Genomic DNA, 11,572 nt, shown 5'->3' on the forward strand with positions numbered 1-11,572 from the left:
GGAAGCACCTGCCTGGAAATGTGCTGCCACCTCACACCACCACCCCCTGCTCCCAAACCATCTCCTGCCCAGCAGGAGCAGGAGCAGCAGGGCTGGGAATGGTTCAGCTGCCTTGGAAAAAGCACCAGCACGCAGAATCGAGTAAAAAAAGAAAAAGGGTTTATTTACAGGGAACACACCAATTCAGGGCTGCTGGAAATGTGACACAGGGATGAAAAGCAGGGAAGTCCCAAGAGTCTGGCACTCCAGAGCAGACTGTGCTGCTGTCCCTCCCACCCACAGCCCTCCCAGTGCTGGAGAATCCCTGGAAACAGCGATCCTGCCCTGCCCTGCCCACTGCTGCAGCCAAGGCATCTCCATGGAAACTGCTGCCTGCATTCATCCCTGCTGCCTGGGACCTCAGCAAGAACAACTGTATTTATTTCCACAAGTGCTTTCTGGCACACAGGGATTAAGGGAAGCTCCGGGATGGACAAATCCGATCACAGGAGAGGGTTGTTACACCTCCCACCAGAGCGAGCCAAGTGCCGGGATCAGCCCCAAATCCAGAGGGGTCTGAGGGGAGCAGCTGCTCCAAACCATGAGGGAAGCAATTCCAGATCTTAAGTCCTAATTCTCCACACGTTGACTTCCAATAGAAATGAAACCCTGCAGAACTGCAGAGGCTCCTGAAGATCTTGTTGCCCAATGCAGCACTGCAGGTCACTCTTCCAGTGCCAGAGCATTCCCTGCTCAGTTTCCTGCTTGGACAGGGTCAGGAGAAGCTGAGTTTGAACTTTCCTGCATGGAGGTGACTCTGGGATCCACATGGCAAAAATAACTGCATAAACTTGACAAAAGTTCAGAAGTTCCACTTAACCTGAGTTCTGGAGTGGACTGACCCACGGCATGAGGGTAACTCTCCCAAGCCCAAGCGTTCAGCAGATTTTCACCTGAGATTTAGGACACCTGAAGACTTGGGAACTGCCCTCAGAAGTAATTTGGCATAGAACAGAAGTTTGTTAGAAAGCAAACAAGAAACCAGCGTCCTTCCCATGGAGCTGGAGGCTCTGGCTGCCAGGGAAATCCAGCCTTGCCTCTCAGAAGATGACCCAGTGGGCTGCTGAATGCCGAGCACAGGGCTTGTTGCAGGGACAGCAGGCCATTCCTCAGGGCTCTGGCAGGGGGTGGTGCCTGTGGGGCACTGCAAGAGCTCTCCCTACATGTCCTCCACGCTCCACTTGTAGGCCAGCTCCTGCACTGCCTTCTTGTTGGCAATGCGGGCGAAGCGCTGCTGCTCGAACCCGTTGGACCTGCAAGGGACACCCGGTGACAGCAGCTGCAGGCCACCAGCTCTCCTGAGCCTGCAACCTTTCCTTCATTTACTCTGGCTCAGTCTCCACCTGGACTTGTGGTTACCAGGAGCTGATGCCTCCAAAATTCCTCACCTCCCTTGTCCCATCTGTCCCATCACCCATTAGTAACTGAATCCGTTGAACCTTCCACTGCCAACGCCCTCCCTCACCCCAGAACTGACCATGCCCTGAAGCAGGACTCCTGTAAGCTCACAAGTACCTGTCCACACCGTCCCAGCGATGCCCAGGCCAGATGTTGAACCTGTTGAGTGGAGGTGCTGGTCCCTTGTACCTGGGTTTTTCTGGAACACAAAGAACAGAGGAGCTGTTTTCAGCCCAGCCAGGTGGTCACATCCTCACCCACTCAGGAGGTGTCTGCAGGTGGGTACAGCTAGAGAGCACAGGCTCCTGGCAGGCAGCCACAGCTGCCAAGGGCTCAGTGTGACCAAGTGCTGAGTTTTCAGTCAGCAGGCCCTGCTCTGCCAGCTAACAGCTCGTGTAACTGTTACTGGGAACAGGCCAGTAACTCCAGAGGGTCCAGAAGTCCCCCTTGGCTGTTTACTGAACAGCAGCTGCATTTCTGCACTGCTGACACCTTAAACCACACGCGGGCGTGCTCCAGAGACAAACCTTTCTCCTTGTTCTCCTTGGCTTTCCTCTTCTTGATGAGAGCAGCCATGGGGTCTCCTTCCCTCTCCTGCTCCCTCAGCATTCGGTCCAGGTCCTGGTCATCGATGTAACGGGCCAAGGGCTTCTGCATCTCCTTGACTGCATCCTCCACGTTCTGCTGCTGCTGCCTCTCCTGTGCCAGCCTGCCAAACACACTGTGTCACCCAAACCCCAGCCAACACTCCTTGGGACCCCTTCAGTGCACAGAGGGGGCACATCCCTCAACTCCCACTGCCTGTGCAGCGTTCCCAAAGCACCTCCAGCACAGGAAGGGCTTTCAGACACATGGGACACGCGCTGGTCCAGGCTCAACCTCAGAGTGCAGGGAAATGCAACACCAGTCTGGCAGCAGGCCCAAACTAACAGCAAAAGATGGGAGGCTCGAGGACTGTGCTGAGGAGCCCCCTACTCACCCTTTTCCCCACTTGGCATATTGCTCTTCTCTCTTGGCCTCTGCCTCAGCCTTCAGCCTCTGCTCCAGCTGCTCCTGGGCCAGGTTCCTCTTGCGGCCGGACTTGTCTCGGAACACGGTCTGAGCGTTCCTGGATTCCTCTGGCAGGGACAAGTCACAATTTTGGAACATTTTATCACCTCCAGACAATTCAATGACTAACTATGACTTCTCTTTTGCTTGTCCTCATCTCCCCAAGAGCCTGCCACCCAAAGCCAGGCAGGATCTCAGCTCGTACTGAGCTTTCCCTGCTGCCCCACACAGACCCTGAGCTCTCACTATCCATCAGCTCCTTCAGACTTGCACAGGAGAAGCATTTCCCACTCCCTGTGACTTCCCTGGCATTGTTCTGAAATCCCCAAGTGGAACAGAGACCCTGGCCAAGGCTTCCAGCAGCATGTCCAGCTGCAGCTCCACAGGGACGCTCGCCAGCAGCATCCCAGTGCCAGTGCCCCAGCAAGCAGAGGAGGAGCGAGCTGGGGCTCAGGCTGTGCTCCCCACTCCCACCTTCCAGGTGCCTGGTGCTCCTCTCGTTCTTCCGCAGCTCCTGCTTCTCCCTCTGCAGCACGTCTGCCGACACCAGGCCCGCTTTGGCCCCGGATGACATCGTGCTAGCCTGGGGAGCACACAAATCCCAGCTAAAGATGGCTGAGAGGGGCAGCCAGAACGAGGGGTGACCCAGACCACAGGGACAGGGCAGGGACAGCCCTGGCAGAGCCAAGAACTCCCCCAGTTTGTCAATGATTGGGCTTCCACAGCTGGAAGGGAAAGAGCCAGCCTTTACCTTCTTGGGAGAGCCCTTGGCATCCCGGTGGTGGGGGGAGTGCTCCGGGGGGCTCCGTGACCTGTGCTGGTCCCTCTGGGTGGGAGAAGCCCGTCCTGGAGGAGATAAATCAGAGAGAGGGTCTGCTGATTGCCCCAGGAGGAGAGAAATCAGAGAGAGGGTCTGCTGATTGCCCCAGGAGGAGAGAAATCAGAGAGAGGGTCTGCTGATTGCCCCAGGAGGAGCACACTCAGGGGCTCGCTGTGCGCACAGCCCAGGATGCAGCAGAGGCACTGCATGCTGGCTGAGCTCTCACCCAGCTGTGCACAAGTACAACCCAGCTGTGCCCGCAGACACTGCCACTGCCAGCTGCACCAACAGAGCAGCAGCCCACAGCCCTCATCTGTGGCAGTGTGGATCCCAGGGGTCCCCAGGACACAGGGGACACAGCGTGTGACACTCACCTTTCGTTCGGCTCTTCTTCCCACTCGGGGACCCCGGCTTCTCTCTGCGAGGTGACAAATCCTGACACTGCCGCCGGGGAGGGGACAGATCTGGGGTGTCATGTCGCTGTCTCCTGGGAGGGGACAGATCTGGGGTGTCATGTCGCTGTCTCCTGGGAGGGGACAGGTCAGGGGTGTCATGTCGCTGTCTCCTGGGAGGGGACAGATCTGGGGTGTCATGTCGCTGTCTCCTGGGAGGGGATGGGTCAGGGGTGTCATGTCGCTGTCTCCTGGGAGGGGACAGATCTGGGGTGTCATGTCGCTGTCTCCTGGGAGGGGACGGGTCAGGGGTGTCGTGACGCTGTCGGCGCCGGGGAGGTGACAGATTCGGGGTGTCACGACGCTGCTTTCTGGGAGGTGACAAGTCTGGCGTGTCATGACGCTGTCTCCTGGGAGGGGATGGGTCAGGGGTGTCGTGTCTCTGTCTCCTGGGAGGGGATGGGTCAGGGGTGTCATGACGCTGTCTCCTGGGAGGTGACATATCAGGGGTGTCGTGTCTCTGTCTCCTGGGAGGTGACACATCAGGGGTGTCGTGTCTCTGTCTCCTGGGAGGTGACAGGTCTGGGCTGTCGTGCCGCTGTCTCCTGGGAGCAGAGAGCCCCAGGGAGCCGTTGTGTTTCCCTGCTGGGGCCGAGGGCTCTGGCGAGTCGTGGCGCTGCCGCCTGCGAGGGCAGAGAAGGTGACAGTGAGCTCCCTTTGTGCCTGGTTTGTCTGGAAACACAGCAGGACCCCGGAGCTGGGAACAGCTTGTGAACGTGGATTCATTGGGATGCTGCAGCCCTGAGCCCCAGCAGACCCCAGAAAGCCTCCAAGGCAGCCCGGATCCCAGCAGAGCTGGAATGGGAAAGTCTCCACCATCATACTCAGAGACCATCACCCCAATCTCCCTGGCAGTGTCACAAACACCCAGAGCTGCCAGTGCCCCACCCCAGGCAGGGGATATCCAGCAGGAAGAGGTGCCCACATTTCCCAGCAAAGCACAGAACCAGACAGACAAAGCCAGACAAGCAGAGAGCAGAATTCCTGGCTGACCCCCCGTACCTTGTGGCAGACTTGGCAGGTCCCGAAACATCCGAACTCTGGGAGTCCTCATCTGAGGGAAAACAATTGCAATGACCATGATTAGGGCTCTGCACAGCCCAGCAGCCCTCCAGCACCCCCAGGATTATTTTGAACTTGCTTCATGGTTTTGAAAAGCCAGGCATTAGGGAGAAAGGGTGGAAGGGGTTGCTCTCACCTCCCAGGAGCTTCCATTTGGAGTTTGTTCGAAACTCCTCCATGAGCTTCACCTCCTCGGGGCGCTCATCAATGAACTCTGCCACCTGCAAACACCCAGCGAGCACCAGGGGCTCAGCAAAAGGCACAGTTCCCACTCCTTACAAGGCACCAGCAATCCCAGTGCCTCTGCCTTGCTCCAGCAGCTGTTCTGGAGCACAGCACCCCGTGCTGGCCCATAGAGAGCGGACAGCCTCCTGCACCCGCAGGGCGCTCGCTCCTTCCTGCAGGGCTCCCGCCCACCCCTGAGCCACAACCCGCCACAACACGGGGCAGGCAGGGGCGCTCTAGCGAGTTCTTCCCAAAGGGAGACACGAGGTGACCGCCAGAACGGAATGAGGGTGTGAGAGCGCGTCTGCCGCCACTCCCCGCTCACCACAGGCATGTCCCCTTCCTCCTCCTCCTCCTCCTTCTCCGGGGCGGCGGCGATGCTGTTCCAGCTCACATCGTCATCCACGATCCGCATCCTGGCAGCGGGGAGAGGCGCGGCCGTCAGGGCCCGCGGGGACCGGGGGATGTGCGGCGGGGCAGCCGCGGGGGCTCGGAGGGAGGTTCGGAGCGGGGATTGCGGGCCGCTGCGCCCAGGGCCGCGCCTGCTGCCCCCTTCCCCGGGACTCACCCGCCTCTGCCGGTGCCGCCCGGCGGCTTCTTCCTGCGGCGGCGGCGGGGCTGGGCGGGCTCGGCGGGGCCGCTCAGGTACCGCCGCAGGTACTCGGCCTTGGACAGCCCCGGCGCCGCCATCGCGCTGTGACGCAAAACTGCGGCGCCGGGAGGAAGGGGCGGGACCCGAGTGGAGAGGGCTGAGATGGGCGTGGTCACTGCCATACATGGAGTTGTCTCGGGATGGGCGTGTCCAGGCCGCGGATAGGTCAAGAATCGAGCTGTGGGCGGGGCTATAGGCGTGACCAAACGGTGGCCAATACCATAAATGGATATGGGGCGGGGCCGTGGGCGTGGTCAAACGGCAGCCAATGTCATGAATGGAGCGGAGGGCGGGGCCATGGGTGTGGTCAAACGGCAGCCAATGGCATGAACGGAGCAGAGGGCGGGGCCATGGGTGTGGTCAAATGGCAGCCAATGGCATGAATGGAGCAGAGGGCAGGGCCGTAGGTGTGGTCAAACGGCAGCCAATGGCATGAATGGAAGGGAGGGCGGGGGCCGTAGGTGTGGTCAAACGGCAGCCAATGGCATGAACGGAGCGGAGGGCGGGGCCATAGGTGTGGTCAAACGGCAGCCAATGGCATGAATGGAAAGGAGGGCGGGGGCCGTAGGTGTGGTCAAACGGCAGCCAATGGCATGAACGGAGCAGAGGGCAGGGCCGTAGGTGTGGTCAAAAGGCAGCCAATGGCATGAATGGGAGGGCGGGGCCATGGGTGTGGCCAAACAGCAGCCAATGGCATGAATGGAGTGGAGGGCGGGGCCATAGGTGTGGTCAAAAGGCAGCCAATGGCATGAATGGAGCAGAGGGCAGGGCCGTAGGTGTGGTCAAACGGCAGCCAATGGCATGAATGGAAGGGAGGGCGGGGGCCGTAGGTGTGGTCAAACGGCAGCCAATGGCATGAACGGAGCAGAGGGCGGGGCCATGGGTGTGGTCAAACGGCAGCCAATGGCATGAAAGGAGCGGAGGGCAGGGCCATGGGTGTGGTCAAACGGCAGCCAATGGCATGAATGGAAGGGAGGGTGGGGGCCGTAGGTGTGGTCAAACAGCAGCCAATGGCATGAACGGAGTGGAGGGCGGGGCCATGGGTGTGGTCAAACGGCAGCCAATGGCATGAACGGAGCGGAGGGCGGGGCCATGGGTGTGGTCAAACAGCAGCCAATGGCATGAAAGGAGCGGAGGGCGGGGGCCGTAGGTGTGGTCAAACGGCAGCCAATGGCATGAATGGAAGGGAGGGCGGGGGCCGTAGGTGTGGTCAAACGGCAGCCAATGGCATGAATGGAAGGGAGGGCGGGGGCCGTAGGTGTGGTCAAACGGCAGCCAATGGCATGAACGGAGCAGAGGGCGGGGCCATGGGTGTGGTCAAACGGCAGCCAATGGCATGAAAGGAGCGGAGGGCAGGGCCATGGGTGTGGTCAAACGGCAGCCAATGGCATGAATGGAAGGGAGGGTGGGGGCCGTAGGTGTGGTCAAACAGCAGCCAATGGCATGAACGGAGTGGAGGGCGGGGCCATGGGTGTGGTCAAACGGCAGCCAATGGCATGAACGGAGCGGAGGGCGGGGCCATGGGTGTGGTCAAACAGCAGCCAATGGCATGAAAGGAGCGGAGGGCGGGGGCCGTAGGTGTGGTCAAACGGCAGCCAATGGCATGAATGGAAGGGAGGGCGGGGGCCGTAGGTGTGGTCAAACGGCAGCCAATGGCATGAACGGAGCTGAGGGCAGGGCCGTAGGTGTGGTCAAAAGGCAGCCAATGGCATGAATGGGAGGGCGGGGCCATGGGTGTGGTCAAACAGCAGCCAATGGCATGAATGGAGTGGAGGGCGGGGCCATGGGTGTGGTCAAAAGGCAGCCAATGGCATGAATGGGAGGGCGGGGCCGTGGGTGTGGTCAAACAGCAGCCAATGGCATGAATGGGAGGGTGGGGGCCATAGGTGTGGTCAAACGGCAGCCAATGGCATGAACGGAGCGGAGGGGAGGGCCGTGGGTGTGGTCAAACAGCAGCCAATGGCATGAATGGGAGGGCGGGGGCCGTAGGTGTGGTCAAACAGCAGCCAATGGCATGAATAGGAGGGCGGGGCCATGGGTGTGGTCAAACGGCAGCCAATGGCATGAATGGAGCGGAGGGCAGGGCCGTAGGTGTGGTCAAACGGCAGCCAATGGCATGAACAGAGCAGAGGGCGGGGCTGTGGGCGTGGGCACGCAGTGGTGCATGAATGGAGCAGCAGCAGGAGGACATGACACCATCAGCATTTTCAATCGGCTTTATTGGGGAGCCGCCTCCGCCGCCACCCCTGCCCCAAATCCCCAGCAGCTCACGCCACAGCTCGCAGGGAGCCCCAGCCCCGCTGCCTGTGGGCACAAACAGCTCCCCGGCCCAGGAAGGGCAGAGGAGCCCTGGCCCCGCACGAGTCCTGGTCCCTGGTGCCGCTGGGGAAGGGGCTGGGAGGGCTGCGGTGGCCCCGCTACCGGCCCGAGGCCGGCTCTGCCTCGTAGCCCTCTGTCTTCATGTCATTCAGGCCCAGCTCTTCGTTCTGCTCAAAGGTGCGCTCGTAGCGCTGCACACTCAGCTCCGGATCCTCCTCCGGGGCGTACACGTTCTGTGGGGACAGGGGCACTCCCTGCACTCCCCTGTGCTGCAGGCACAGCCCCTGCGCTCCCCCCTGCCCCAGGCTGGGAGCCCTGGGCACCCCCACAAAGCCAGCAGGGCTTCCAGCATCTGCTCGTGCCCAGAGCTCCAATGGGAAGCCCAGTGCCACCACGTGCCAGGGAAATAAACCCCCCCAAACTGCCCGGGGAGCCCAGCCCGAGGGCCCAGGGCCGCACCTGAAGGTAGCTGTTGCCTGCAGGGTCATCCATGATGAAGTGAGCCTGGGCCTTCCCCTCTATGATCTGCAGGAACAGAACACATCCCACTAAGGCTCCTTCTGGATCCATGCACAGCACGGAGAATGCAGAGCAAACTCACATCCTGCAGCTTCCCAATGAACTCCCGCAGCTTCCCCGTCCTGCTGGCCGTGGAGCTGTCCCCCAGGGTAAAGGGGTTCTTCTCTACCTGCAAGGGCAGGTGAGGCAGCTGTGAGGCAGCCAGCCCCCCCAGCAGGGCCAGCGAGGGGGCTGAGCCCCCCAGAAGCACTCACCAGGTCCCGGATGTCCTTCAGCAGCCCCTCCAGCGTGGTGAACTTCCCCCCCAGGGCTCCCATGCCCAGCTCAAACTCCAGCTCGGGGATCTCCACGCTGCACGTCTCTGACTGCAGAGGTGAGCCCCCTGTGAGCCCACGCAGGGAGGGCTGGGCCCCCAGACCCCCCAGACAGCCCAGGAGGGCAGGGCAGGTATCCTGAGCACAGCACCTTCAGGATATCCCTGGTCATGTCAGAAGGGTCTGTAATCCTGAGGGTGATCCTGGTGCCCTGTGGCTCGATGGCTCCTCCAGACTTCACCTGGGAACAGCTGGCAGTGAGCTCACACCCAGCCCTCCCCCTGTGCTTTAACGGGCTCAACCCAGCAGCCCAGAGGCCACTCCACAGCTGGGACAGTGCCTCAGCACCCAGCAGAAAGCACCTCCTGACAATGCCCCCAGCGCAGCTTCCCTCCCCAGAGCTCGGGACAGAGCACAGAACTCCATGCCCTGCCCTCTGCCCAGCTCACCTCGTTGGTCCTGTGCCCACAGGAGTCACAGTTGGTGGCCATGATAATCACTTCCTTGAAGTGGGGGATTTCTGGAGCAGGGAGTCAAGGCAGGGAGTCAAAGCAGCAGCTGAGGGATGGCAGGACCCCGCTGGGAGTTGTGAGCAGCCCTGAGACAGCTCTGCACTCCACCAGGCCCCAGCTGAGAACTGCCTCAGGCCTGTGGTGCAGCAGGGAGAGCCCAGGCATGCAGTACCCCCCAGCCCTGTGGAAGGATACGCACTAACTTCATGTTGGTGCTGGCCGGGGCGTTGCACTCGGGGCAGTTGGTGTTGAATTGCAGCACCTGGGGGAGGGAAGGGGTAGCCAGAAGGTCCCAGCCAGCCCAGGGCAGCTGGCCTGAGTGTCCCTCACCTCATCCCTCAAGTCCTTGGCAGCCCTCACCTCATCCCTCAGGTCCTCGGCAGCATCCGGCGGCTTCGCATCCACCTCCTCTCCCTGCAAGGGCAGCAAAGTCAGGCCCTGCTCCTGCTGGGGCTCCCAGGGAGCAGGGGCTGCTGCAATCACCTCCAGGCCCAGCAGGGCACACTGCTGGGGGCTCCTCCTGTAGTGAGTGACCAGCAGGGCCTCGTCCCTGTGCGGCGCCCGCGGGTTCTCCACAAAGCTGTTCCCGGAGGGGTCGTCCAGGATCTGCAGGACAAGGGGCCCTGAGGGAGCTGCCCTGCAGCCTCACCCAGCCAGGCCTGCCCTGCTCTGAGCACTCACAAAGGTGAAGGGGGAGCTGACTTCCTTCAGCTGCCTCAGTTTACCAATGAACTCGTCTATCTTCCTGGCCACCTCTTTGTCTGTTGCCTGGAAGGGGACGTGGAACCACAGAATCCTTAAATATGGGGACACCCCAAGGTGGGGCTCAGCTGCTGGGGACAGCCCAGAGCTGCTGACAAAGGTGGCACAGAGCAGAGCTGTCCCCAGCAGCCCTGTGTGCACCAGCAGGCAGGGGATGGACATCCCAAGCATTCTCCATCCCTGAGGAGTTTCCCTTTCCAGCCCTTACCCTGCGGGCAGGCTGGTCCTGCTCCAGGCCTGCCACAGCTCTGTCAATGATGCCCTCGATGGTGGTGAGCACTTGGCAAGGCAAGAACACAGAGCTGGTGACACCGTGAACAGAAGAACCCAGGGATCCCCAGGAGCCCCCCAGGCACTGCCCCATTCACCCACCTCCCTTCTGGCTGAAGGCAGGCACTTCAAAGTCCAGCTCTGGAATGCAGACTGAGGCACAGTCGGTCTTCACCACCTCCCTGTTCATGTCCTGCACAGAGGCAGGGAGCAGCCTGAGCCTCGCCTGGGACGCAGGGGGACCCCAGAGGCCTGGCCCAGCCCCTCCTGCAGGGATGTGCAGGTGCTGGGCCTGCAGCAGGGCAGGGCGGGGCACTGCCCACCTGGCGGGAGGTGACGGCCAAGGTGTAGCGCACGCCCTGCTCCTGGATCCTGCCCGCTGCCTGGATCTCCGTGTTGGACCAGGAGCAGCTGGGGCACGAGAAGGAGCTGACAATGATCTCCTTGAAGAAGGGGATCCTGGTGAGCAGGAGCCGGGTCACTCCCTGCGGGGGCAGCGAGGGGCTTTGTGGGAACCTGGGGCCATGGCCCTGACAGCACCTCCGGCACGCCCGGGTCCCTGCCCCTCCCCTGCCCGTCCCCCAAACTCCCCAGGAGCTCCTGGAAACGCCCTCCCGACCGCCGGTGCCCCCTACTCCGAGAGCAGTTGTGGCCCCCCGGCAGGTCCTTCCTCGCTCCTGCCCCCGCTGGAACCCCCGCCGACCCCTGCCCGTTCCTCCCCACGGCCACTGGGGACCCCCGAGCCCGGCCCACACAGGTAGGCCCAGACCCCCGTACCCACCCTGGCCCCGCTCTGCCCCCGACCCCACAGACCCCTGTGCCCCCCAGTCCCGCACTGCCCTCGACCCCACAGACCCCTGTGCCCCCCAGTCCCGCACGGCCCCGTCCTGCTCTCCCCGGGCCCCCGCAGGCCCCGCTGCCCCCCAGTCCCCGCAGGCCGCCGCTGCCCGGCCCCCGGGGGCCTCTCACGTTGCGGAAGCAATTCATGCACAGGGACTCGATCTCTGCCGGCTGCTGCTCGCCGTCCTCGGCGCTGAGGGGCCGGAACAGGGACCCGGCGGGCGCGGCCGCCGCCTCCGTGGCCCCCAGCGCCGACATGGTGGTGGCGGCGGCGCGGGGCGATGACAGCGATGACGCGTTTGGGTCACCGGGCGGATCATGTGACGCGCGCGGGCCGC

General features: G+C 62.2%; 2 protein-coding genes across 2 annotated transcripts; both read right to left on the reverse strand.

Moving 5' to 3' along the window:
* Positions 1 to 294: 294 nt before the first annotated feature.
* On the reverse strand, positions 295 to 5,748 carry BUD13 (BUD13 homolog). The gene is made up of 11 exons (XM_084221602.1): positions 5,615 to 5,748; positions 5,372 to 5,462; positions 4,958 to 5,042; positions 4,762 to 4,813; positions 3,682 to 4,382; positions 3,239 to 3,333; positions 2,962 to 3,070; positions 2,417 to 2,555; positions 1,965 to 2,146; positions 1,555 to 1,636; positions 295 to 1,292 (listed from the first exon to the last, which is right to left on the reverse strand). The coding sequence occupies exons 1-11, from the start codon at positions 5,734 to 5,736 to the stop codon at positions 1,199 to 1,201; spliced, it is 1,752 nt and encodes a 583-aa protein (XP_084077728.1). The 5' UTR covers positions 5,737 to 5,748; the 3' UTR covers positions 295 to 1,198.
* Positions 5,749 to 7,905: 2,157 nt separating this feature from the next.
* Positions 7,906 to 11,509, reverse strand: ZPR1 (ZPR1 zinc finger). The gene is made up of 14 exons (XM_084221511.1): positions 11,364 to 11,509; positions 10,718 to 10,879; positions 10,497 to 10,587; positions 10,333 to 10,403; positions 10,044 to 10,130; positions 9,846 to 9,968; positions 9,723 to 9,776; positions 9,558 to 9,624; positions 9,300 to 9,370; positions 9,002 to 9,091; positions 8,791 to 8,901; positions 8,619 to 8,705; positions 8,477 to 8,542; positions 7,906 to 8,250 (listed from the first exon to the last, which is right to left on the reverse strand). Exons 1-14 carry the CDS (start codon positions 11,490 to 11,492, stop codon positions 8,116 to 8,118), a joined length of 1,344 nt encoding a protein of 447 aa, XP_084077637.1. The 5' UTR covers positions 11,493 to 11,509; the 3' UTR covers positions 7,906 to 8,115.
* Between the last annotated feature and the right edge of the window lie 63 nt (positions 11,510 to 11,572).

The sequence above is a fragment of the Fringilla coelebs genome (genome assembly GCF_963513975.1).
Source record: "Fringilla coelebs genome assembly, chromosome: 25".
NCBI lineage: Eukaryota > Metazoa > Chordata > Aves > Passeriformes > Fringillidae > Fringilla > Fringilla coelebs.

Coding starts and splice junctions, on each gene's coding strand:
- BUD13 (XM_084221602.1), bottom strand. CDS start 5,736: ATGGCGGCGCCGGGGCTGTCCAAGGCCGAGTACCTGCGGCGGTACCTG. Junction 5,043..5,371: donor AGGAAGGGGACATGCCTGTG/GTGAGCGGGGAG, acceptor GGGTGTTTGCAG/GTGGCAGAGTTCATTGATGA. Junction 3,334..3,681: donor GAAGAAGAGCCGAACGAAAG/GTGAGTGTCACA, acceptor TATCTCCTCCAG/GACGGGCTTCTCCCACCCAG.
- ZPR1 (XM_084221511.1), bottom strand. CDS start 11,492: ATGTCGGCGCTGGGGGCCACGGAGGCGGCGGCCGCGCCCGCCGGGTCC. Junction 10,404..10,496: donor TGCCTTCAGCCAGAAGGGAG/GTGGGTGAATGG, acceptor TGCCTTGCCAAG/TGCTCACCACCATCGAGGGC. Junction 9,777..9,845: donor GTGCCCTGCTGGGCCTGGAG/GTGATTGCAGCA, acceptor CTGCCCTTGCAG/GGAGAGGAGGTGGATGCGAA.